Here is a 27,901-nt window from a genome sequence, read left to right on the forward strand (position 1 = left end):
TATTCATTTTATGCTAATTTCCCAGAGCCTTCAATAGGCAGATAGCCAGAGAGATGGGGAAGGCAAGAGATGGGGAGAGCACGATAAAACATGCATAGTTACATTTAAAGATGTGGATTATAATCACAACATAGTCAAAATTAGGTAACATTAACGGGTTAGTGACTTCCAAAAATCTCTCCTTTCAGATTCATAAAAAGGCCTCAGAATTAGTGACATGCCGTCAAAGTCACAGAAAGGTTATCTATCTGCAAAATCACATTAGCGTTAGAGTCTTTATATGCAGGACTATTTTCAGTGCTGCTAGTCTAAAGAGGATTAGACGATTTGTGCATAGTGAACAGAATAGATGACAGCAATGTCACTAGGCAGGACTATGCCATTAAGACTCATTTGTGTAGTAACTACCGTGTACTGTAAAGGGAAAATAAATACAATGTTTTCCTTCATTTTTACACCAGGCTGAAAATACACCATTTATGTTTCCACTGTTAAGCACTAGATAAACAGCGATTACAGGACAATAGAGGAAATTAAGTGTGACGAACCTATTAAGGTGTCAGTTCTACCCATGACAGTTATTCGGACAAAGACCAGTTACTTTGCTAAACAAGAAACTAGAAACCTCGAAACAGATCATAATAATGCATCTTATATATTACTGCATAATCAATCACACCCTCAAGGATTTTCAATTGTGATTTTTTAAATCAGAAATCGAGTATCTGTAGCACTGCAATATTCACCCAATAAGAAGATTTTACTAGATTTTAGTAATCTGCTTTTAGAAATCCCACAGGGATTGATTATTGACTGTTTTCAGATGTCAGATGAACTGCAGTATGTAGGTGTATTGAAAGGCAGGTGCAGATCAGAAGGTCTTCTTTAGAAACAACACTGATTTTAATTAAGCAACTGTAATGCACTGCACTGTGATCTCTTACCTACCAGCACAATGGTGTCTTACCAAGCGAACAGTGATGCTGATATGAAAAGAAGCTTATCTCATTTAGCGCCGCAACATTAAAAAAACATGAGACTATTCCAGCTCCCGAGTGGCTCATCCTGCAAAGCCCTGCTTGGACTGCAGGACGTGGCCTATAGCCTGGTAATCACTGGTGCAAATCTAGGCTATCGCCATCGCTGACTGGTTGGAAGCGCCATGGGGGCAGCACACAACTGGCCAAGTATCAGTCAGGGTCGGGCGGGCTGAAGTCAACCGGGGGAATCCCTGGATTGCCAAGCATCATCAAACCCTGTAGCTGCTCGTGTGCCTGTGAGGTTTAGGTGAATGGCTCTGTTTTTGGCACAAAGAATTGGATGACCAGCACTGAATGCATGCTTAGCCTGTCACCAGGCCGAGTCTCCTGGGTGAGTCGGGGGGAGATTAATTGGCAATGACAAAACAGATAATAAAAACAATTGACCATTCTATATATAGAAATAGGAAATGCTGATTACAAGGGCCGAAGGTGAAAAGGTTCTCCAGTCCATGAGGTAAGGTATTGTCAGTGTAAAATAGGCATGTCCATCTCCTGTATTATAGAGCTTGGAAACAGGAGGAAAAAGACCATATTTATTTTAAAGACACACATCTTCACCCTTTCTTTTCCATCAGTGTACATCAATCAAATATTAAAGGTCTCCTGAGATCATAGAGGGCACCCGCGTAACTGTGAGATGTAAGTTAATTGGCACCAATCAATCTAATGGTTGGACACCCCAGAGTTCAAATACGCTTAAAGGCTCAAAATAACAACATCCATACTTAAGAAGTTATGAGTGATTTAAAAATCTTCCTACCTCTGTTTATTCAAAACATGAATAAATCTTTCCGCTTCCCAGGATCAGGGAACCCTTCCCTGTAATTCCATGTCATTAAGCACAGGGGAAGATGGGAGATGACATAACAAATACAATTCCCCAGCCCTGAAATAGCTTTTGCTACTGCGAGGTACTTTCTTTCCCAGCTCAATGTAAACAGCTCCAGCTTACTGCTTGTCATAACGAAATGCAGCAACAACAACAACAACAACAAAAATCTGCCCAATAACTTTGCAAGTTAGATGATATAGTACATGATAATTTTGTCATCAGTTTATCTTTACATTCTCCCTCTATCTTCAGGAGAAGGGAGGACTGCATACGCTGATCTGTACACCTCCAAACACTCTCCTTTGCGCATTTCATAGCTTAACAGGAAAGATTTCCTATTCTCCTTCAGCTCACAGCTCAGCTCGGCTCTAATAAACGTCTCGCGCCATTTAACCTTTTGTTTTCACTGCTCGTTCAGCCCTTCCATATCATGAATACATCTCCATTACACATTCAATTTTTATCTACATAAACTGGCTCTCCTGTCCACTTTCTGTTCCCCTGGGTCCCGCGCCAGAGAATTATGCATCTCGTCGTACCTCCGAGAAAGACAAAGACTTTGTTTTCATTGTCCAATAGGATTTCCTTTCAAGGACAGAACCTCAGGAATGTGTGTCTTGGGGGCATGATTGATTCTCATTTCCAGGCCAGGCCTTTGTCAGCTTTAGTTACTTTGTCTATGAATCAGGAAGTAATGGCTTGGTTCAGTGTGGTGTCTTCAAACCATGAAGCATCCAGCTGGTGTGCTATCTTATTAATTATCATTTCCACAGAACATGTTCGAAAGCTGTCAGACTTACTACCAATGCAGCTGCAATATATAGGGGCTGTTAGTATTTTTCTCACTGGTACAGTTATTGTTAAGTCAGGTACATCATAAAATCGCTGTTATAAAGAAACTATGTATAGGTAATAGCCAGATATAAAACAGCTGTAATGTCAGTTTTTTTCTTGATTGTTTGCAACATTACTCCACCATTTTTTGCAGTCTGAAAACACATTCTGGTTCACTTGGAAAATAATCGCTCCAAACCGTGGTCCTGTGAACCAAATTGTGGAAGTGACACACTCACAAGCAGAGGACCTGCTCAACCTTGACACTTCATTAAAGCCCTATAAACTACTACCCAGTAGTTCAGTACTCCCAAAATGTCTCAGTGAGGGATGACCTGGAGTATTGGAGAGACAGGAGCATGACTTGATGTATGGGCTGATGTGATCTTCCAGGAACAACTGGAATACAGTTGACCCCCTGCTTTTACGACCATTTTGTTTAATGCTGGATAGCCCCTAAAATACCCCAGTTTATGCCCACGGCTTGAGCATCTGTGCCTCAATCATCACCCCAAAACAGGAAACATGCAATGTCAGTCAGACTCGGCAGTTTTCAGCTGCATGAAAATTATTCACAATGAGGTTCAGTTTAACTGAATAATAAAAACGTATAGAAAAACAAAGATTGTTTCGCACCTTTACCTTTGCAGCTGTAATCATGTGTACTCAAAGTGCCTCGATATTGACCCTGCTTCCACAATTGTGATATAATTAATTAGTATACCCTGCCGCTCGCGAATCCTTCTAGCTTTTTTCATCAGCTTTTCATCTACGGACGGCGAGAACTCAGTCAATAAACTTCCGCTGTTTTAATTTAGTAGAAATGTGCTCCTTTCAAACAACATAATACTCCTTAACAGGAGAATGTTGATATTGCAAGCCAGTGCTGTAATATGAACCCTGTCAGAGTTGACCACTATTAAACTGGTCTGGTGAAATTGATGGGACTTGTACACTTGGTCACTAGTGCTGCCAATCATGTAATCTATAACTTCTGTAAAATAATTATGAATTTTACAAATAGGTAGTCCACACACACACACACACAACCATCCTCCAAGAGTTAGCACCCATAGGTCTGTGGTAAATCGACTTTGACTGTATAAACAAGGATTTAAGGTGAAGGCAAAAAAAAAAAAAAATGTATTTCTCCATGGAAGTCTAATTGGCATCCTACTGATCTGTAAGCTGTTAATAACCTGCTTTACAAAGCTATTCTTAAAAAAATCCTTTTCATATGAATTTTTAAAGATGGCAAAGTTCAAAGATAAATGGCTTGTGGAGATTCCAGACTTTCATGGCCAATTAATTCTGATAAAGTGACCTCACAAATTACCACAGGTTTGCTCCTCAGAGTTAGAAAACTGCCAGTATTAAGATTGTCATGCCAATCAAGGACACATTTAGTTGTTTTTAATTGTGTCCTTTTCTTGAGCTTGTTTTGTCTGGCGTGTTTCAAAGGATAATGATATGGAAGGCAAAACATATGCACAATGCTAATAGTTAATAATGAATTTGTCTGTCCTTTTCAGTTTGAAAGTAATGATGAATATTTTATATTTACCTTTTTGCGGCAAACAATGAACACATTGAATTATCACTTCAGTGAACCTTCACAAACCAGCTGACTTCTTTATGTAAACTGTAATCATCATTACAATGCTATAGGAAAGTTATTTTGTATTGCATAGCAATAAAAACAAAAGAGGTATTTATAATCATTTTGCAGCAGGTGTCACGAAGATTACTCATTAAAGGTGAATATTAGATCATGCAAAGTAGGTACAAAACTTCAATGTTTCCCTACACATTTCTGAAAAATTTAGAGTAAATTATAGAGTAATTATAAATCTATACTTTGTGAATAATAGGTATTGGTCATTAAAAAATGCTTCCCAAGTTAGATTTTACATAAGATAATCACAAAAAGAAAAACATCTGTATTCGAAATCAGTAATTTTCAGCTATTATAAACCTTTAGCATGTGTTTAATATTTTAGCAACTCTACCAAAAGTCAGAAGGAAACAAACATGTTATTTAAAAGTTGGCCATCTGTTCGGCAGTACTTCATTCACCGGCTAAAACTGAGTGTGCTTACTTCAGGTTATGTCATGCAAATGTTCATTAGGGTATTAAAATTAATTTCTACCAACTTCAGGCAATTTGTTATGCAGTAAAAACTGAAAGACCCAAATGCTCTTTTTAAATTTACTAAATCCGAGGTAAACAGGCTTTTACCTATTAGATGGCACACAAACTCACACCAATCTGACATTTGCCAATAATGCAAACATTCAGGGCAGCAAACTTCAAGAGAATGATGTGCAGCTCAGACAACAAGACATTACTACTTTTAACGGGAACAGTTTCATAATTTGACTGAAAAGTGCCTACATTTTTTTTTTTTTTTTTTTTTTTTTAATTGTCACCCTTAGTTGTGTCATGTGACCATGGGTACAAAACCGCAGCAGCTTCGGCGAAACTTTAAGCAACACGTTTTAAGAAGGACTGTAAATATGCCACATGGCTTTCACACAGGTACACAAGAGGGGTTCACAAATGTGTGGTCAAAGGTCACATCCTCTTCTTCAGCCAACCAGACTGGGACAAAAAATACAGAACTTTGTCTCTCCATCCAGATTGAAAATGTACCTGGCCTATCGGTTAAAAATGGTATTTCACACAATATAATCAATTCTAAATAACAGCAGAAAACATGCATGCGCATTATTGATATTCATTTCAGTTCATCTTCATAATACGAAGCTGTACAATACAATGCTGTTTCATCAGTCACCGCACAATTCTCTTTGACGATTAAAAAAAAATACGTCCGATTACAAATGAGGGAAGGCCGTGTTCATCATAAGCCTGGTAGACGTTCATTGATCGGAGAACCTCATTAAGTCGTTTATTGAAGAGAACAGCTGGATAGCTTGAGCTACACAATGCATTCTTAAAATGAGTTTGATGCTTTATAGGTGAACAGTTTTGCCCAACCTTCTTGTGTGCAAATGTTAAAAGCATCTGGGCTTTAGTTGTCTGTTCATTTTTAGCTCTCAACAAGTCATGCGATGAAAGCACAGGACATGAATCAATTCATTATGGTCCTAATTACCTTGTTTAAAAACCACCCTGTAGAAGAATAAGACAGTCAACAATTATAATAGGTACTTTCTTTGCAATTGCGCAGCTGGTTCCAGACTCGACAACTGACAATTAACTTGGTCTTTTGGTGGCATTTTGGCACTCCAAGGACTTCCAGGGTGTACAGAGTGTCTTGTTGACTCAGTTTAACGCTGAAACTATATAGTAGCAGAATGTTTATTAGAAAGATAACGTAGGACAGATTTTGTTTCTCTCTCTCTCTCTCAGCACAAATAAATGTTCTTGCCACAAAGCCACATCTTGAAGCAGATCTATGTAATCTATAGAATGTATGTTAAGATAAAATCCCCCGTTTCTAATCAAAAGAAGGAAACTGTGAAGTTACGAAAATAAAACAAAAACTCTTCAAGAGTGATGTTTTAAAATGGGTCTTCAATGATACCGTCTTCTAACAATAGTGAACGACAGCTAGAAATCTGAAATTTTACTTTGAGATAAACATTAGTATTATTATTAGTATAAAATGTCACAGTGCCTGAAGCTAAATCTTTGACTATATGCAATGACATTAAATTGAAAGTTGTGTCAAGGGTAAACCAAGCTTCTGGGACCGTTTGAGGCACACCAACGTCACAGTTCTGAGCTCATGATATTAGATGCTATATTAGTATTCACAGAGATATTTATAAAGCACAAGATAGTGACAACTATACTAAAAATGCTTGACACTCAAGAACAGCAATGGAAAGATAAACATCAACATTATAGTATCCCACTTCAGCACTTTTAGTTTTGTGAGTGCATCTTTACATTTTTATATATGCCATGCTTTACTTTTTACATTGTGTTAAAAGACAAAACCATTCTAAACATTGTACCCTGTAGAAACGATTGAATGAAGAATAAATAGCACCAAGCATCTCTGTAAATCATGTTACAAGATGTTTTTATCCAACATTTGCTAGTAAAAACATTATTTTAGCACACACACAAATAGAAAGTATTTCAATTTACATCACAGGTGTAAAGAAAATGATAAAAGGGCATTGTTGGGAAGCAGGTTTTTTTTTTTTTTTTTCTATCATCAGTTATATGAAGCATTAACTGAGAAAATGTGCACTGGACTGACCAATAACTGTCATATACCTGTAGATTTTAAAATACATCCCGATAAAAACAAAGTCTACAAATCCTGTTATAATCACAACTTTACAACAAAACTTGCTCACAAATACTTTTTCATAATGCTTTATCATATTTATGGCTTTCTTTGTTTTTTAGACAAAAAGACTTGTGTCAATGTTTTAATTTTCACTCTTGATTTGAAGTCGTTATGCTCACTTAGGTTTTCTCAATGCCTCCAATTCTGTTCTCTCCCTGGAACTTAATCCTTTTGAATTAGTATTTCAGGGGAATTATTCATAAGGGGGTATTCCTTGCACTTCAGTGGTGTCTTACAATGCAAGCTATACTATAGTGAGAAGAATACAGTATTATACTTGTAAAATGTAGAATATATTCTCCAAATTTCAGCAAATTAGTTTTTTCTGCTTCAACTGACAGATTGGTTGATAACTGATAAATAGACTTCAGCAGTAAAAACCATTCTTTAACACGCAGTATGACCACTGTCAGTTATGCTTTTACATTCCCACACAGTAAGTATTTAATTTTAAATTACAAACCATCATACTGTTAGTTGGGTTTTAGAAGCTGAACATTTTCTTCTGTGGTGGGATGTCTGAGGCATGACGATGCTGAGTAACATTGCAAAGTCAGCCATCTTAGGTGTTTTTGCCACTTGTTGAAATGTGATTTAATAGTCTATCGTTTAGAAAGTAAATAAATGAGAACATTGCTTGTCACACAGTATGTGTCTGCAATAGGTAAGCTGACTAACTTAATCCAGTAAAGTTCAATGCCAGGGTGAGGACATTTTCCTCATGTTGAATAACTAGCAAGCCAACACATAAGAGTGATCCCCTGCCAAGTAGTGACAGGGGCCGATGACTCTGCATCATGGGGACAAGCAGCTGGCTCCAGGAGAAAAGGAAATGGCCCGCAAGCGTCATTTAGGTAAGCTCCACGTGCAGTTGATATTAAGCATTTGACGTTGTACTCTACATATACAAACACATGAACAGAATGTAAAGTTATAATGTGATGAAAAATGTGCACGTCTCAGTTCATTGCCAAGTGTTTGTGTTATTGCCGGAAATGACAAGTACAATTGCTATTTAAGAATCACACTCTGATCCTTTCAGGAGTAGCCCTGCTAAAACATTCATGACATCTCAGCCACGCTAGGGGTTTAAAAATAGCCCACACTTTATTTATACATTAGTCTTCAAAGTTGGTTCAGTTAAGCAGAAGTTATTGACAATATCAAGCACAGAGACTTCGAGGCACAAAACGCCCAGGAGCCTCTCTGTGCTGGCACTGATTGTCATGGAGGATGCATTATGCAAATTAATCAGCTTGTTAGGGAAAGCCACATTACTAATCCTGAAGCCCGCAATGTACCTCATTTAATACATAAAGTAGACAGGTAAGGTTTAGGCCTTCTATAAACAAGTCTTCTTTCCAGGGAAGATAATGGATATCATTAATCAACACACAGTAAGTAGTTTTATCAGGCTCGTTAATCAGTCTTAGACGACAACAATCTTGGGAAACCAATCAAAGGCACAGAGAAATGGGATCAAGTTCTCACTACAGTAAGCTGACAGCTGACCCTTGCCAGGCCTGATCAGAAAGAGATTGGCAGTTTCATCCCTTCATAGACCGGCAAACCGTCTTCGCATGTCCACCCAAGACAAAATGAATGCTGGAATATTATGCTTCGGCAACATGGATCAGTTGAACGGACTAGGAGTTTTGATACTGTATCAGCCAGGGCCTAGGAAATTGCATAAGAGAGATTTTCTCTTTAAATGAAATACTTTGCCTGTTGCTTAGCAACAGAGACCTGATTCATATACTGTATATGTGCGTGACTCTGTGTGAATGTGCGTGTGGGTGTGATTCTGTGTGTGTGTGTATGTAGAGATTGAACTCTCTCATTATATGGAAAATTGCTGTGTAGAAAATGAAAATAAAAATCTTGCCATTGCAAAAAATATTTCAATAAAATCCTTTCAGAGAAAATGTGAGTCTTTTTAAAACAATACTTTTATTTTCCCTCAGAGACAAATTATACATGCCCACGTTTCAATCCCCCCCTCCCCACCCACCCACCCACCCACGCCACCGTCCAGCTTAAACAATTACATGCACTAACTTTCTATAGCGAACAAGATCATGGTGTGAAGGGGGTTGTATTTCAAGTACTGTGGGTCAGGATGGACGCTACACGAGAAAAAAAAAAAAAAATCCTTTGCTAAAGAATATCCCGGCCTTTTCCGAGAACGTAAAGGTCAGGTTTCAACACCGGCATCTATTTTTGTCATCTAAGGTCAACACTGGTACAGTCGTCAGTAAAATGATGTTGCCTAAATAACAAAAAGGAACTCTGCATCAATTACTTTGAAGTAGCCTACATATAATTTCCCCCTTGGCAATCAAATGATTAAAATATTAAAAACTTAAAGTGTGAATTCCTAAAATCTACCCCCTTGAGAGATCCTACAACGTTAAATATTATTAAAAATAATAACAATGGTAAGTTCTTAAAACAATGTTTATGTCAATATATTATATAATCAATTTCACACAGGATTCATACTGGGTGAACCTTGTACTTCACCAAAATAAATTACCTTCATTGTGTACCAGCAACATACAGCCAACGAAAAAATAAGCTTCTCTTGTTGAAAGTGTATAAACAAGTTACAGAAGGACACTCTAAAAATGCAGGTGTCAGAATACCAAAACACTGTCACTTCTATTTTTACCCAGATATGCACTGGTCGCCAGAACCTTGTTAATAGGTCCTTCTTATGATCTTTAAAATTTGTAGGAGGCTATAATACCATCCATTGTCATAAGAATACAAGCATGATCATATTGCAATAGTATAATATGAAGCAATTACAGATAATTAATAAAAACGGAAGTTAAAGTGTTCATGTAAAGTCTGAACACAGTTCAGCCACACAGTAGCACGCAACAAGTTGGCATTCTTTATAATGTGCATACGAGTTATGTATATGTTGCCACTAATATTCTTGGCACTAATATTTAATGAAGGTTAACAAAGCATAAAACACAGACAGTATATTAAATCATGGAGGGTGATGGTGGCCTCAGACTGCTAATCATAGTACGTTTTCTTTAAAAACTTCAGGAAATTTCTATTTCTTTATGAAGGAACTCATAAAAGTTTGCTAATTACTTTTTATTGTTATTTGTTAAACGCTCCATTATCAGCACACAAAGATCAATATACATGAGGGGATTATCAGAGGATTAAGTAATGAAACACTCCCAAGTCACGCGAGAGTCATTCCAGGTGTAAGCATGCGCCATGCTCGTTTTAATTGCTGTCACTCAAATCACACTGCACTGAGGCTGCAATTATGAGAAATTCAGCTAGATCTGTGCATGACTGATCTATAGTGCACCTTCTTTCAAGATGGTATGGTACCTTAGGGAGAAGAACAGCTTAAGGATATGTTGTTTATTCTGCACAAACTCTGCAATAAATATTAGTAACAGACTGTACAGGCTACTTAATCTTCCATTAATCAGACAAGCTTGCCAGTAGACAGCCTGGCAATATATATATAAGTTAAATAAACTTCCATGGATAATAGGTAGTGTAATGTAATACAACCACACAGTGGCAAACTACAGATGGCAGATTTGCCGCAGGATCTAACACAGACCTACATCAGGATGCAATGCAGAGCACATGGATACTGACTGAAGGTTTCCCCGATGGAGGGGAACAGGGAGCACAACTAGTTTTAGTCACCTCGGAGACTAAAAGACTGAACCGCGCTTCTGTAATTGTGACAGATGTTAATGCTCCAACAGCATCGCCATTTATAACCTTTGAGATGAACTCTCATAAACTGATCCCCCAAACATGTTAATAATTCAGAGTGTTTATAGTACGGTAGACCACAAGCCTTCTGATATCAAAACCGGTTCACACTCAATTAAAAGCCCAGAGTTGAACTATTTTTACTACGGACATCCGCTCACTTAAGGAATATTGCATAATTAGGTTTGTTCCATACGATCAATGGTATAGGATGCCAGGCTACGTTAGAACTGCCTGGAAAAATTGAGATTTGTGATTAATGAGCGTTTCACCCTCACTGTTCTAGTCAAGCATCTGGCCTTGAAAAAGCTGGCCTCGTAGTTTTCATAGCGCTAATAAAAAAAAATATTGTGTAAATTATAGGGTGTAACCAAGGGCAAACTGTGACCTTTGGAACATGTGACAGAACAAAGTTTGAATATTCAACAGTGCAAATTAGCATAATGTATTGGTGACATCACAATAACTTTACATTGTATTAATATTTTACAGGTAACCCATAGTTATATTATATAGGCCTACACATTGAAAATGTTTTAAACACTTAAGACACACTTAAACATGAAATGCTACTAATACTTATTTATTTACAAACAGTATATATGCATTGCAAATGCACCAGTAGCCAGTCAAAATAACTGATGCTCACTTAGGTAAAACAAATAACAGTCCTGGCCTTAAAAGGCAGTTTTGTGCAAGTGCACAGTCAATTATTATACACGATAAACAATAATGAATAAAAAACTAAAAGGAACAGAGTCAAGGTAACTGGTAGATTAGAGAATACAGACCGTCAACTATTAAAACTAGACATTTTAATTTGCTGAAAAATACTAATGAAAGACAAACCTGAAATGTATAAAATATATTTAATAATTACTCTGAAGACAATTTTATATAACAAAATCAAATCATAAACATCTGACAATACACTGACAGTTAAATAAATATTTGCTTATATGTGTTTGTTCATGCTGTCCTTCCCCTTTCAGCAGTACCTTCTGTTCATTCATCAAACCCACACGGCAATGAGACAATACACAGAAAACGACCAGGATTTTGTTAAGGAAATGCTATCAGAGTTAAGTTCCAGTTCCCATTTTATCATTTCCAGTAAGGTCTAAAAAAATAAAATTGTAAACTCTACCTAACAAGATTTATTTTGTAAGAAAAACAAATGTTTGGAAAAAAGTAAATGTTATGCTTCAATACAATCCCTGTCCTCAGTGACTACTATTATTTAATGGTCATCTGAAAAGCTACGTCTTCGTATTCATTCCTATATGCCAGTGAGGCTCCATAGCAGACAAGTCTATGAAGCTATGAAGTGTGAACGAGGTGCTGACACCATTCAAGTGTTTCGTATCATGTGTTTGGAGGCAGCTGGTCCCCACTTGTGATTCGATTACCCTAAGAGCTGTGACCGTGTGTATTTGTACACCGAAGGAGAATTTACATTCATTTATTTAAAAATACAAGATGGAAATACAAAACACACTGTAGTCAACCAAGGAACTTATAAATTATGCAGCCATTAGTATCTTTATCCTCAAAACAAATCAGGGCATTGGCCTATGAATTATTAATACGCGATTCCTCTCGTAACACTTCTCGTATTTCTTGGATGAGAAAACCATACGCGTTTCATTGAGGTGTATTAGACCGAGGACGTTTCCCAGTTAAACCACACATTTGAACACAATGAGGTAGAACCTACCCTAACTGCTCTACAAAAAGTTTTTAGACAGAGACAAAAGAAAAATAAATTTAAAAATCAAGAAGAATAAAAGTTGAATACTGAAGTACCTGAATGAGGTACGCTTCAGCAGATAGTATGAGTTTGTTTATAATGGTTAGTTTTCATAATTGTGTGTGTGTGTGTGTGTGTGTATATAATCATACCATTATCTCACTATAAATGCAGCCCATGATATCATGTACCTGGTCTCAGAGCAGGAAAACTACAATTTTAGATAAAATCCACAGAAATTACAAATAATAACAGAAAATCACCAGCTACTTTAAAAACAGGGGGAACTTTTATACTGGATTCAAAAGTGTTGCTCTAAACATTAAATAAAATAAAAATACACTTTCTTTGACACTCCCTCTAACCCCCGCACTTCTATTTATACAGAGAATTAAAAAAAATCCAGGGCTGAGGTAAAAACAGAAAACTCAGGAAATTCATTTTTTTTTTTTATGACATTTAGCAGAATAAAAAATGGAAACATATTTATTTGAATAAGTTTGTTACAGAAAACACTGGTCTCAAAGAAATTCAATGTGAGGCAAATTCATACAGTTGTACCTAATTATCAAAATTAAGGCATCCTAAAAGTAAACTATAACTTTTCACATACACTGAAAAACTAATCATAAATACCAGTTTTAGCTAAAACCATTTTAAAATAAAGGCTGTATCACATAACACCACACTGGAAGCTTTTCAACCTCACAATGGTAAATTCCTAATATGATTCATAACACTTTCACAGTAGAAGAGCCCCTAGTAACCCCGACAGCAAATGGCACAAATACAACTAAAGTTTGGTTCTCTCTTCCAGAAAATCCAGATACTTGCCTATTCCAAGAATCACAAGTTTAATACCTGCCATAAATAACCACTTTAAAAGCCTTAGTTAGTTTATAGGCAGTTGCAAACTGAAGATGACAAATGAAAACACACAAAAAAAATTTAACATGCTCTTTTAAAACATACTACAGTTTTATTACAAAGAAAAAAATAAAGAATAGCTCTATTCCATATATTGGTTAAGTTCACAAACATATTTTTCATGCATAATACATACATAAAACATATCAAATCATTTTTTCCTTTACAGAGTCCCTTTCAGTAGAATGGCTCATAGAATGGAAAATTCCTTACAATGGACTGAAGGTCTGTGGTGAGAGACTTTTGGCCAAACACTTTTGACCTGGGTACTGTGCAAATACTGCCAAATCAGGGTGTAGGGTGTATATTATTTAAGTGGACATATTTTCTGTGATGCATAAATATTTAGATTATAATATTCAAAAAGCAAATCAAAACATTTAGGAAGTAGCAGTTAATGAAATGTGAGAAATGGAGCTCCGTGTTTTTAGTGAGTACAAACACAAATAGACTGATGAACTTGATGGCATCCATGCATTATACATCACTGCCTTCTTGTAAAATCAGAAATTAATACTTTAATTTTGGGGTAATTGGTATGAAATCATTCAAATCAAATTGATATGGAAAACAAACATCCTGTCAATTTTGTCCTCCAGAACAACCCAGTCTACTGGAACAAAGTCAATTTCCACAGTCAACAAGGCTGAAAAAGACATGTTTATGTTTCATTTTAATGGCTTGCTTTGTGAGTGTTCCCCCGCCTTTGACTTGGTTCTCTCAACTCTGAATACGATCTTAAGCCCCCCCCCAAAAAAACACTTTAGAGCAAGGCCTGCTTTGTACAGGATATGTGCAATAACTATGAGAGCTTCAAAAGAAGTTGTTTGTTGCCAGTAGGAAATCTCCTTTCTGTTACAATGAATGAGCCTTAGGAATTACAAGAACTGACAGTTCCTATAATAACCTAGAAGAATGGGACTGCTTCACCAGGGCTGGTTGTTAAAAGCAAAAGTGACCTGAAGTTAGGATTCTCTTCCTAAGAGGTTGACGTTTTCAATTCTAGCACAGAACTAAAATGGACTGACTGCAAAAAAATAACGTTCGACTGCTCCTCGAGACAGTCACTGGAACAAGTAAAGATCCAGTAAATGAGCTCCGTCATGTCATCTCCTCTCCTGCCATGCCCTATCCCACACCTCGCTCTGGTAAACGTACAATGACTGACACTTTTGTAAGCACAATGCACCCTGTGTATGTTGGGATTTGTTATAGGAGAAATAATGGAGAAGAGAGGGAAGCACACAGTGGAACAAAATGTTTAACACCAATTGTACACTATCTCAGAATGTAGTAGAATAACCATAAGTACATAAAAAATAGGCCAATTAAACTAAAAATAATCCAAATATGTTATACTCTGAAGTCATGCAAAATTCTGCTTTCAGCCAACACCCGAGGTCTTAATCATTAAATTCCAGCTCTATAGGTTTTAACCTCAGGTTGGACAATCCTGGTCCTGCAGAGCCACTCTGTACTCTGCATCCTAATTATTAGTTAATTGTGACCAGTTTGTCAAGGTCTAATTGATTCTAAGAAGATGCCCAGTTTTCAAAACATTAACTCCAATTTCATAATGGAGTTTTGGGAAAACGCCACCTAGCAATGTCCAATAGCATTACAACTTCTCCAAAAACTTTGCTAATTACAAAAAAAGAGAGCAAAGACCGTTTTGTTAGGGCTGTAGCGTGTAGCACCTTTTTACAGCTGAACAAATACGTGTCATCTACTGAGGCACTCTCACAAGGACTTTTGATTGGGACGTTTAATGATATAAGAAATGAGAAGAAATCCCTAGAAGCGATTACTGAGATTGATTTATGTAAAGCTCTAAGTATCATGTGTACTCCTTTCAATACATATACTCTACTGGGACTCTTGGATTTCTAAACCCTATCGACCTAAATGCATGTTTTGAAAGATTTAAGAACGTGAAGAAACTTCTGGCATGTGGCAGAATGTCAACAAGACTGAACTTAGGAGAAAAGTAATGATAAAAATTTAAAATCTGAAGTTAGACAATCTGGTCAAACTATGTTTTATGGAGTGACAGAAATGAAGATAGAAATGTTCTTACCATTACAACCAGACTGCTTAATTTGCATGCAAAATAAGTTTAGTGTTAAATGTGGGGTTTGATGTTTTTTCCCAGGCTAGGGTTACGGTTACCATCCTCAATAAACTTCTGTTAAGGGTCAAGTTGGTTTTCTACCAACTAAGCTAAATCAGGCATACATTTATATGGGCGTAGACTGTGGTTTTGCATTTAAATGGACAAGGTAACCTACTGATGTAATACATTGGGTTAAACTGAAATGAATTACAACCATTCAGCAAAAAGATTTTGAATATCATCTAGCCATATATGTGGAAATCTAAAGTGTTTTGTTCTTGTAGTTGTTGTTGTTCAGCTGTATATTTTAATTAGATAAAAACACAATCCTCACTGATGCACCAAGCCTAGACCACTTAGCATGATTTAATCTTTTGAACAGAGCCTGCATGCACCTTCAAACCTTATTAGCTCTTCGGCACTAATCCGAAAAGAAAGGGTCAGTATCTGCATGATGCTGCAAAGTCTAAAATGATGGCTTGCAATCCATCACCCCCTTGCCATTAATTATGCATCTGACGAATCTCAGTTCTCAGGCCATAGCTAAATACATCTTAACAGCTGCAAATCCCAGTGTAGTATTCCCTTTTAGTTATGACAGCCTTGTGGTCATTTGCAGACATGAAGCAATACATTATTACATGCAATCAATACAAGGAATCACCCTTCTAATGTCAGAATTATGCTTCGTTTAATTGGAAAGCATTTGAAGTTAACCATCAAATAGATACGAGCAGTACAGACTACATTTAAAATGTATATAATCCCAAAAGATTGTAAATATGAACTTTGAGCATATGAGCATTCTTGTGTGATCTAACTATGTGCAAGTCAAACAGTTCAGAAAGATCAGCTTTCGGCAGCAGCTGTCCAGTGCAGGACCTTCTTCAGGGTAATGGTAATTTGCATCTGAATGCAAGACCGCATTATTTTTCCCTCGTGGTTATCGTAGCTGTCATAATGGCTGTGAAATGTATCCAGTGCCTTGAAATATTTCACTTGCTCTGAAAATTCAGAAAATAATTAGAGCAGGTGAAAAGAAATGTCTTATCATTATGCACCATGAAATAAGAAATGTTTAACTGTGGCGGGGGGGCGGGGGGAAATACAGATCAACCTATAAGACATGTCCCAAGACTAAAAGCAAAGTCTTCAAAATGTTGTTCTCCTATTGTTCAAGGTGATTGCCTGGATGGAAGGATGGTATTCCTCATTGCTCTTGAAATTACATGTTATTCAATCCGCCCAAAACACCAAAATATAATTTGTCTCTGTTTGTGTATCTACATTGCGGTCAATTAAATATTAATCAGACAAAAGCTTTTCTTTCAGCTATATACTGAAGAGCTGATTTCATTTGATAGCATTTCCGAGCAATATGGAGAAATTGACGGAAGTTTTGTTCAAAGTGCATTTGCACGAGCAGCAGATTTTGAAATTGGAGAGATTTATTGTTTACAGTAATATATATTTGCTGTAATAAAGATGCTTTTTGGAACTGGTCTGTTTTCCTTTCTAACAGCATAATGTAATTTGTTTTGACAAGAATACAGAAAAAAGCATTAACCTTGCTTGGATCAACAACAAAAATCAATTTATTTTTTTCACTTTTTTACATGGGCATATTGTCTTTCAACAATTCCAAGTGAAATGTTTATTACATCAGAAATAAGATGCTAAGTAACTTTGTCATGATCAATACTTTCAAAAGTAAATTTGATTAATTGAGACATTTGCAGTTTATGTAAAGGTTTCAAGCACTAACAAGTGACATAGTTGAAAACGATCTCTGAAATAGTCTGAAGTGGGTATGCACTTTACCGTCAACATGCCGAGATGCAGTGAAATTGTATGAAAATCACACAATGTCGACGTTTGTTGCCAGAGCCTTGGACAAACAGGAAATGGGTGGCTAAAGAACTAAACAGCAAGTTAGTCTTTTCTTTAAGAACTAAAACATACTGTGTTCTTGTAATATCGGAGAGTAAGGGTGAGCACTTCAGAATCAAGACCTGCCCAAAGGAACATTTATTCATAAAGCATGCAACCTCCATCTGACCACCTGAACAAAAGACAAGCAATGACCTAGAACTTCTCAAATAGCTTATAAACACACCGCTCACCCCCCGGGACACTTCTGTTCAGACTTAATTTAATAAAATAGAGTACAACATAAACTTACATTATGTGTTGGCCTGCAGAAATGGTTGCCATTCATTTCATTCAGTTTTATGACTGTTGGCTATACATTTCCTGAAGTGCCAGCTCTAAAAATAATTGTAATAAGTATATTTTTTTAAAGAATGTTTTTTTTATTCATCAAAGTATGGGGTTTAAGACACTATATTCTGAGCTCTCCAAGGTGCTGAAAGGCAGTCTTGTTATTGTTGGCAGTAAAAGTCATCATGTTTTATTTATTTCATCCAATATGCAAGGTAGCACATACATGTGATGCTTATACAATGCAAATGAGTGTCTTGGTCTTAAATCTCAACCACACGCCAGACTAGTGAGGTGAATTCTAAATTAAGCAACCTGCCTACAAAATTTAACAAGGCTGTTTACATTTGAACATATTGAAATCACACTCCATTTTGCCAGATCCCACAGCAATGCAGTATATTGTCAGTTAAATAAAGCAGCCTTAAAATTTCTAGATATATTAATCTAAGACGAGAATGCAGTGAATCAATACACTGCAAAACACTGTTATAATACTGGTTTAATCAGATAAGTGCAGTTTAAACTCATCTCATCCATATATTAAATGCAAATATTAAATGTAGCCTAGAAATCTAGAAATTATCTTCTACAGAAGCACAGTCATCTCCTTCTTGAGCTAAATTGGACAATTCATTGTGAAAATTATGTTTGTAGAAAAATGCTTTCCAAGTTGTATGGCCTGTGCTACAATTAAGAAGAGTATATTAAGGAATTAGCTGACTGAAAATCCTGGTGTGTGTGTGTGTGCGCGCCTTATTCAGACGTCAGTAAACATAATAAACTATTTCAAGTTGGAAAAGGGCTTCGAAATTATGGTCTACAGCAGGCCCTGTTCAGTAAGCAGGGAGCTCTGTCATAATGCCTTATATAGGACATCAGTTCTCATCAAACAGTGCGTTACCAAGGAGAGATTTCAAGATGGCAAGAAAGACAGAACAAGGGGTTCTGGGATGAATTGATTAAATATTGTACAGCTTGGTTACTGCTTCTGCCGCACTTGCATCAAAAGTGAACATCACAGCTTTCATGGCAGGGAATTCAAACACAGGTGAGAATCCTGTATGGATTTAAATGTGCTTTGAGAGTACTGTTCCCTAGACGTTCCAGACACAGGGGACCTATCGTTTCCGATTTTTTTTATTTTTTTTTCCCAAATGGAAGCTGCATCCTGTGACTTATTACCAGCACGCCCACAAAGTAAGACACTCATGTTAGCTCATATTCAGTAGAGCTCTCAACTAACAGAATACCCAATCTCTGTTGTGGTCCGCACACATAAAATGCAGACATTTCTAATTATTTCCAATGCACCAAGTCTGACATATGATCATGACATATGATCAGCTCCTTAATCCTTCAATTAATTACCGATTAATCAAATAATGAGTTGGCTATGCCAAAATCCAGACAAGGAATAAATGGGCAGGCCTGCCATTTGATTATAGCCATTCTGCTGGCAGGCAAAGAAGGAAAATGTGCAAGATGAACAGAACGTTTGTTCTTCCTGAGAAGAGGCTGTTCGTGCAGCTGGAGTAAGTTGTAGGTTGAAATGGTTCACAAGTTCCTGCTTGTTTTTGATACCCAGCATTTTGGCATTGGCTCGCACCCAGAGCCATTCAGAAAATGCCAGCCATTTAAACACAAAGTCAGAATCTGTAGGCACTCTACAAGGTGATAATCATCCACATACTTTTAAACTAGCATCACCACAGTGACAGATTCTTTAAATTCAATAATGAATAAATAGATCAAGGTGTCATTTCATTGATATATAGTGTACATCATAGTAATTTTGCATGTTTTGTGCAGATATGGGTATAAAGCAAGAATATCCATTTAATTTGAAACAAGGTCATATAATGTGGAAAAAAGGAAAAAGAAAATCAACACAATCTTTTCTTGATAACGGTTATTCTGAATAGAAAGAAATAATAATGATAATAAAATCTCAAGCACTACACTAAATAAATAAAAATGTCAGTAAGACTGCAAAGCACTATATCTTCTCCTATGTGGACTGCACTTCTCAGACAGTACCAGAGCCATGTTATGTTATACAGACCTTCACTTTATAGTAACGGAAGCCTAATTGTGTGCTTAAAGTTTCAGTTAAAAATACATATAATTTAATTGGCTAATTAGTTTGTGGGTATTAGGTTAATAGCTCCGTTATTTTTATAACCTCAAATAAACTGTTGCAAATTAAAAATACACAAAAATACCGGTGCATCCACTTTAACAGGGTCATCAATGTCATGTGAGGAAAGTACCTATTTTTTTTTTCTATTAAACCACTAATTTTAAGTATTTTAATGCGATTTGGTAGTTCTGTTATTTTTGTATTTCCCATTTCCATAGAGCTTTAATATTTCAATCCAACTAACATCAGCTGATGTAATCTAGGCTACATCTTAATACTCATCAAAAAGTTTAACGAAAAATATATCTATCTACGGTATACATTAAAAAAAAGATGTAAATTTAAACTGAAAATCATAAAATTATACAATAAAAAAAACGTATTTAAATGTTATATTGCAGTGATAGCCAACGTGGAAACTACTTCTATGGAAACGTCAACAGACCACGCATTCACAATGAAAAGAAAAAAAATGAAAAAATGTAGGATATTTCACTGAAAGGAAGATAGAAGCCGACCAGCTGAAGCCAATGGAATGAAAATGAAGACACTGCAAGCAGATCCAACATGCTGCACCAAGCAGGCAGCAAAATACATCTGCAAATACCCTGAAGGTCAAGAGAAGGACTTCCGCACAGCATTTGCCATTTCCCCATTGTAGTACCGCCGAATGCACAGCCATTATGCCTTTCTGAACTTTCTTTTGCAAACCACCATTTAACTTAGCCTTCACTAAGACCCCCATAGTTTTAACCAAGAGCTCTACACAGTTGACTATCAATTGAGCTGTGCAAACAAATAGCAAACTGCTCTCATGAGAACAATGTCTTTAATTTGCCTTTTTCTTTTTTTTTTTATTACGTCTTAAATCTTACTCTTGTACTATTCTATACCATAGAAAACACGAATATATGTATGCATTCGCACTCATAACCATGAAAACAATGTCCTCCTTTAAGGCTCTGAGTTTAAGTTCACCTTTATACATTAAAAAAAATAATAATAATATACTTTCAAATAAATAAATATGCATAGATACATACAAAGTGTATTACAAACTTGTCAATCGAAATTGATTTAGGCACAATAATGAAAATCTAACTAAAACTAAAACTAAACTGGTTTGAACAGAATGCTGCATTGGGGTAGGTCATGTGGCCAGAGTGTCGCTTGCTGTGAGCACGAGCCATTGCCTATGCTTTTCATCTGTGATTCCCCTTCAGATGAGCACTCTTGACATCTCGTTTAAAGACAACAACAGCTGAAAACCTTTTTAACTTTGTGCAGCCCAGCAAGCCATGATCTCATTCCCAACGTAATGATCGAAAGTATCTCGACCCAACTTTACATGGGTAAGAAACGAGCAGAAATGTGAAACTATGCGATCATCAACTATATATGGCAGCAACACAAAGCACAAACACGGGGTAATTAGGAAAGATATGACAGCTTGTTTATAGTGTAAAACTTAAACAATCCATAGTAATGGAAAATCAGTGTGGCAAACAGATATTTCACCCATATATTTAGTCACAGTAAGTAACAAGTAACAAGCATTTCATTTTGCATGCAACATTTACTGTATTTCTGGAGTGGATAAAAAGTGGATAAAAAAAAAAGTATTCTCTATTATCATTACAAACCAATACAAATTGTAATTCTGGGGTTCACATCCACATCTAATAAAGATATCTCAATTACTGACCAGAAAATCATATCCAAATTATGCTGGTCTATTGTGAACACTTTCCAATGTGGGACAGAAGTGTCATTATTCAGGGAAGCAGCTGGTCCAAAGGGTTGTTCATTTCAGCCGGCTTAGAGACCTTATTCAGGACTGTTGCCAAGCATCAGAGGAAAACATCACGACCAAACAAACCCCTTCATTGGGCATCTCTGACATGATACTCTGAAATAACTTAAGAAAACTACAGCAGACCTAATTGTGTCATAAGTCCCATTTATAAATATTAGTTATGTCAAGCAAAACAGTCTTTTATGATTTAAATTAAACCTCTCTCACTATTAAAGTCTCACTATCAAACACCAACGTCCAGGAACATCAAGCAATGCAAAACGCACCGGAATCAGGAAGAGTCTGAGCCGAATGTTCCTGATCAACATTTTGAAGGAAACGAGAAGATGTTCTGTACATTTTGTGCAAAGGCAGACTAGCTTGAGGAAAAAAACACAGTGGAAATGCTGCCAGTAAAAAAAGCTGACATTAACATTTTTTGGATTATTTACAGTACCTTGACATTGCCAATAACTTCAAAGCAATGCATTTGTGATTTGCGCTTGACTAGGTACTACCTTCACCTGTAAACCAGACTTAATTGAATAAAACACTGGAAACACTTTAATTGATTAAAATGCATTCTCGACAAGTTTGAGCTCAGTACAATTAAGATGGATTAGCTCTGTTCAAGCCATATGACCAAGCTCCCCCAGCTGGTCTTAAAATATCCACAGTATTTTGTCATCAGATTATTTCATACGCCATACAGTTTTTGGGTGTTTTTTCTGCTGACAGTCTAAGTGGATACAACTAAAGGCATGTTCTACCTCCAAGCACAAGCTTTTCAACAAAGATCTAGATTTCCAGCCATCACAGAAAAGGGGTGAATCTGCATACAGGCCCTCGTTAGAATTAGCTTTCACCACAATCTTGTTTAATACATGGCTAGCGCTAGCATGAGTGAAATGAACCTGTCCGATGCATGACCGCTCAGACACCTAGAGCAGGATCAGTTACTGCTACATGGTCTTCTATGGCCATCAGATATGGTCATACCATCTGCTTGCGAGTGAATCAGACCAAGAAAAATAGGACCTGGCAGAGGACTGTTGAATCTGGTTTTATTCCAACTTTGGGACTTCAGAAAGAGAATATGGCCATTCACCCTTGTTGTATCATGGAATCTGCAATCAGATTTATAAAAAAGACATTTGATAATGACAACAAGTAGAATACATTGCACAGGAGATGCGCATGTCCTTGTGGAGGATACGAACAGTGCTGGCTCAGGGGGGTGGATTGCGGGAGGACAGTGGTTGGGGAACACCATTGGGGGGCAACCATCAACATATGACCTGTTACATAAAACCTGTATATTAGATGAAGCTCTACCCTCTGGTTGTCGGGGGCTCCAGAGCACTAGGTCCCCTGGCTTCTTTTCTTGCCTCTACAACCTGGAAAGCATTATTTTCACACTGATATTCTAACTAAAATAAAAGGTAAAACAAGGATGAAAGAAAAATTACAATCCTTTTTAGAACCTGTACACTTCTATAATGTTTTCATTATGTGACGAGTTGTAAAGAGAAGTGCCCTCCAATCAAATACTGACAAATAGGCAGCTTCTTCCTCTATTACTTTACAACTTCAACTTGAGCCTGTAGGTGTCAGTTTCACGAAGACTCTTTCCTTTAGCATGCAGGTTTTCTATCCAGGTAATTAAAATGTAATGAGGAATGGATACGTAACATTTGTAGGTAAACCTCTATTGGTTTCAATGAAGGATATAGCACGCCTCTGCCCTCACTCTCATTAGACTAAGAGACCAGCACAATAAATGTGGTTTGCAGCTTAGACCTTGCCCTGTACCCGGGCTCTTTTTGGATCCAATTTTCGACTGAATGCAGTATGTACACTGACATATAGCAGCACCATAAAACATGAATGTCAATTTCTTGTTGCAAGATAAAGATTGTTCATTTGTGTTTTATGAACTGCAGCCAAGGACTATGCAAAGATGGCAGTGCTTCCAAAAACGAACCTGAAAGTGTCACACTCGTTATTTCAGGAATGTGGGTTAAAAATCTGTAAAATGGTAAGTGGTGACTTTTAGTGTCACTATATAAATAAGAAGGATTATCTGCGCAAGATTGGGCAAATATTGGACTACATGATTATGAAGGAAGGATAAACTGCTGCAACATAAAATTCACTAGTAATTAGCATTCACATTATTCTTGCCTGGCCCACAAATGCTGCACAATTCTTATACATTACATTTGCAGTTACATTGAAGGCACATAACACCATTTTAGATATGATTTAAACGTATACAAATAGAGGAAATCTCAACTTTTAAGGTATTTACAAAATTCTATGAGATTTCCAGAGGTTGATCAGGTATACAGGTGTTTTCCACATCTTCCAGGATGGAACAATACATGATAACAAATATAAACACAGATGGATGACAGAACACACATTTAATCCCATGAACACAGGGAGATGACATGTAGATTTCATGTGATAACATAAGGCTCCAGTCTGTTGCAAGACTCAAATCATGAACAGACTTCTAATCGCTCACCACGTCATAATCAGAAAACAAACATGTCATTGGAAAAATCGACAAAGGAGGTTAGACATCAGACCAAACTCAGCAACCATATTTGAACCAGTGTCCGACACATATGTGCTCATCATGATAATAAAAAGACACAGGGTCCCAGGACAGTGAAAATGGGATACTCTGGGTATGGAAACCCACATGTTATTTTCAGATTAACTAAATAAAACCAGGAATCACTAGGACAAGAATGTGTGGCTATTCTTGAAAACACATATTGGTGTCTGTCCATCCTCAAGTCAAAATATAAAAGGCAGCCAATACTGATATAGTGGCAACTTATTCCTCTATCACGTCTATAACCCTGTGTGCTTTAATGAGAGCACAGAGTATCCTTAGTGGGGGATTGGGCTGCCTGTTAAGATTATTTTACAGTGAAGGGCGGTCTTAAGAGGAAAAACAACAAGCAACACAGACTGCGTTGATAAAGCCACCACAAGCCACAGACCTACCCACCATCTAACCCACACCTTTCTGAATAGCATGCACCCAAATTAAAACCCAAGAGCTGATACCACAATGGTGTAAAACAGAGCATGCATACCCATATCCAATATGCCCTTATAATGAGCGTGTCCATTACCTTGCTTTTGATGTTGCAGTGGCAGCACACAGTCCACAGGTACTTGAGGGTCCTCCACAGCAGAATGATAAAGAGCCCCCCGAAGAAAGTCACCATGGAGGAGGCGAGGAAAGCCCACCACATGCGCTGCCCATTGCTGTCACAGGGCACGTCTGCGGAGTAAGGGATGATCACTGCATCCATCTTGGACATGTACACCGAGGATGAGTCCGGATTGATATTACTATTGATATTACTACTCATTATACTGCTGTTGCCACCGGCCATAGCTAGCATCCAGAGGCTGGGGAGAGCTCCTGCCAGCGCCCCCGACCCCTCTCATCAGCCATGTTGCTTTCCAGTGCCCGTCTCCCTGCTAATGATGTCTCTTGCCCCCCGTTTGCGTCGCTGGCGGATCGATTTCCCCTAAAACCCGTGACGCACAGGCGAGCTCGACGTCCACAGCCCGAATCGCCGCTCTGTCCCCCCGGTGCCAAACGCATCTACCCGCGTCCCGACGGCGCCTGTTGGTGTTGTTTTTAGGTCAAATCGGGCATTTCCCCACCCTTGAAGAGCCTGTCCATGTCGGGGATGTTTTCATTGTGCAGCTCGTCGCCGCCGCCGCCGAAATGGATGCGTGCTAATAATAATAATAATAATAATAATAATAATAATAATAACCGGAGCGGGGACTAGTCAAATCAATGAGCTGGCAGACGCGACCGAGCTCTCTTCCATCTCAGCAGGGGGAGCCAATCGGTTTCCTCTCCCCCCACCCCCCGGCCCGGCACGACACGACACCTCCTCGGCTGGATGGGGACTCTTGTGGCGGCTTTGGACCACGGACGGCTCTCCGGCTCCCAGTCGCTTCCCCTCGGCCTCCACCGCGGCCAGCTGTCAGATAGGACGGCCGGGCAGATTTACAGGTAGGGAGGCGGAGTCCAGCTGGAGTAATAAAGATGGACAGATCGGAGGGAGGGAGAGAGGGAGGGAGGAGGGTTATTCCTGCAAGCCTGGGTCTAGATGCATGGGCATAACGGCAAGCCAAGGGTGCATGCGTGCGTCAGGCTGCTGCTGCTGCTGCTATTATTATTCAAATGCTGCGCAGTCTTGCACATGCTCTCCATTTCTTCGCATGCACTACTAATATTTGTCCTCCTACCTTAATTCCAGCAGGTCTCAGTGACTGGAATGCAACACCTGCTGCCCAATTGTTTAAAGGGGCAGTGTGAGCTAATTAGATCCTTGCACACGCACACGCACACGCACTGCATCGCATCCATTTCGTTTATGCTTCAGTCTGCATATCAGAGAAGGGTGGCCTAATCCGTTGCTGTGCATTTCCCGGGAAAAGGGTGACACTGACAGGCTTTACTTTTATTTCAGGGATTTCAGGGTTTCTCCACGCAGGCTGTCAACACCCCACCCACGGAGAGGAAGCTGCGTCTGTGCACTTAAAAGCTGGGAACCTGTTGAGTACTCGTGATAGTTTGGGCTTTTTCTTCCAAGCCCAGCACATGTTAATGTAATAATATAACTTCATTAAAACGAGTACAGAAATAGAGTAGTATAGGGTTAGGAATAGTTTAGTCCCATGCACCATTTCAGTTTAATTGTCGGTGGTGTCTGGTGAAGATAAAGCGTTAAATGGGCTGGTTTGGAGTATGGTCCGTAGCAGATCATGACTGACGTGAATATGCATGGCTAGAATTGCAAATGAAATCATGCACAGATCTCTAATGCATGAGCAAAGTGCAGTCTGTTGCCATTTTCTCACAGATGCAGCCAACAGCTTCCATTTGGATGGGTTTCTTTTCCAGCCAGAGAGAGAGAGAGAAAAAATGAAGGTTGCAACAGAGGATTGGTAGACTATGTCATTACAAAAACAAGTGCACGTTGATTAAGGTCTTTTTCTTGTCGTTTCGCTTTTTCCAGACCTTGCATTGACGTCTTTCCTGCAAAGGCCGACGTAAAAGACGCGTATCCTGCCGGTGGAGGAAGGAAGGAAGGAAGGAAGGAAGGAAGGAAGGAAGAAAGAAAGAAAGAAAGAAAGAAAGAAAGAAAGAAAGAAAGAAAGAAAGAAAGAAAGAAAGAAGGGCGGCATCAAAGGACACATTGCAGAGCTGTGGCGTCTGGCTTCGTTAATTGGTTAATTGTGTTCCCGAAGCACCAATCACGTTAATCAACCAATCTAAAAAAAATACACCTTTAATCAATGTCACCTATTTTCTATTAATCCAAGCTGTGTTTCAAATTCATAGTCAGGGTGACAACATTGAGTGTGATGACATATATTCCCACAGTATTACAAGCACACGACTTATTCTAAGATTTAAAAAGTATATTCATTTATAAATAATTGAGGGTAAAACCAGTGCAGACTTTTAAATTTACAAAATACATTAATTTCCCAGTAGACTGCTAAAATAAATAAATAAATAATAATGATAGTATTCTTATAAACATAAATACAGTTAAATGCATATATGTTAAGATTTTCTTTAAAGGCTGTTTAGCTCTTAATTGGTGCAAGTCATAGAAATGGTAACTCTTATTTTATATAAATAAGAATGGGTAATAGCGTCTTTACAAAAGAAAACAAAACAAAATTAAACATAAAACGAGCATTATTCTTTCTAGTAAGGTACTCACGGCCTGCATTAAAGTTCTTGAAATTGTTTGTGTTTCTAGATTAATTCTCTGTCGGATGAAGCAAAAAATAAAAATGAAAATAATAAATGACAGAATTACCCACGTTGGTGCAAACTCAGAGAAGTGTGTTCTTGCGCCGCCTAGTGGTTGTTGTGTGAAACATAATAATACCGGTCTTGTAGTCCAGTGCAGCACACGTTCTTTTATTTGAGTTTTGTATTTATTTGATTTTGCATCTGAAATAACTGTAAATTAATTCACTTCCATTTGCTTTTTACAAACACGATTCAGTTTGTTTAAAATAAAGAGTGTGCATACATATACATTTCTGTTTAATCTATTTGAATAGTTTTCTTGTTTCTATT

At 37.7% G+C, this 27,901-nt stretch overlaps 1 protein-coding gene and 1 long non-coding RNA gene across 15 annotated transcripts in view; one reads left to right on the plus strand and one right to left on the minus strand.

Moving 5' to 3' along the window:
• The window catches only part of kcnma1a (potassium large conductance calcium-activated channel, subfamily M, alpha member 1a), a 180,482-nt gene extending 155,196 nt beyond the window's left edge, over nucleotides 1-25,286 (minus strand). For all 14 annotated transcript variants that reach the window (XM_066693767.1, XM_066693758.1, XM_066693766.1 and 11 more), the window contains exon 1: nucleotides 24,906-25,286. In XM_066693767.1, the coding sequence (XP_066549864.1) occupies nucleotides 24,906-25,181 (276 nt within the window). In that variant the 5' untranslated portion in view covers nucleotides 25,182-25,286. The remainder of the gene's footprint in view (nucleotides 1-24,905) is intronic.
• Nucleotides 25,287-25,719: 433 nt separating this feature from the next.
• LOC136716202 (uncharacterized) lies at nucleotides 25,720-27,859 on the plus strand. The gene is made up of 2 exons (XR_010805133.1): nucleotides 25,720-25,810; nucleotides 26,820-27,859. It is a non-coding gene; the product is annotated as an uncharacterized LOC136716202 (long non-coding RNA).
• Nucleotides 27,860-27,901: the final 42 nt, after the last annotated feature.

The sequence above is a fragment of the Amia ocellicauda genome, chromosome 20 (assembly GCF_036373705.1).
Source record: "Amia ocellicauda isolate fAmiCal2 chromosome 20, fAmiCal2.hap1, whole genome shotgun sequence".
Classification (NCBI taxonomy): Eukaryota; Metazoa; Chordata; class Actinopteri; order Amiiformes; family Amiidae; genus Amia; species Amia ocellicauda.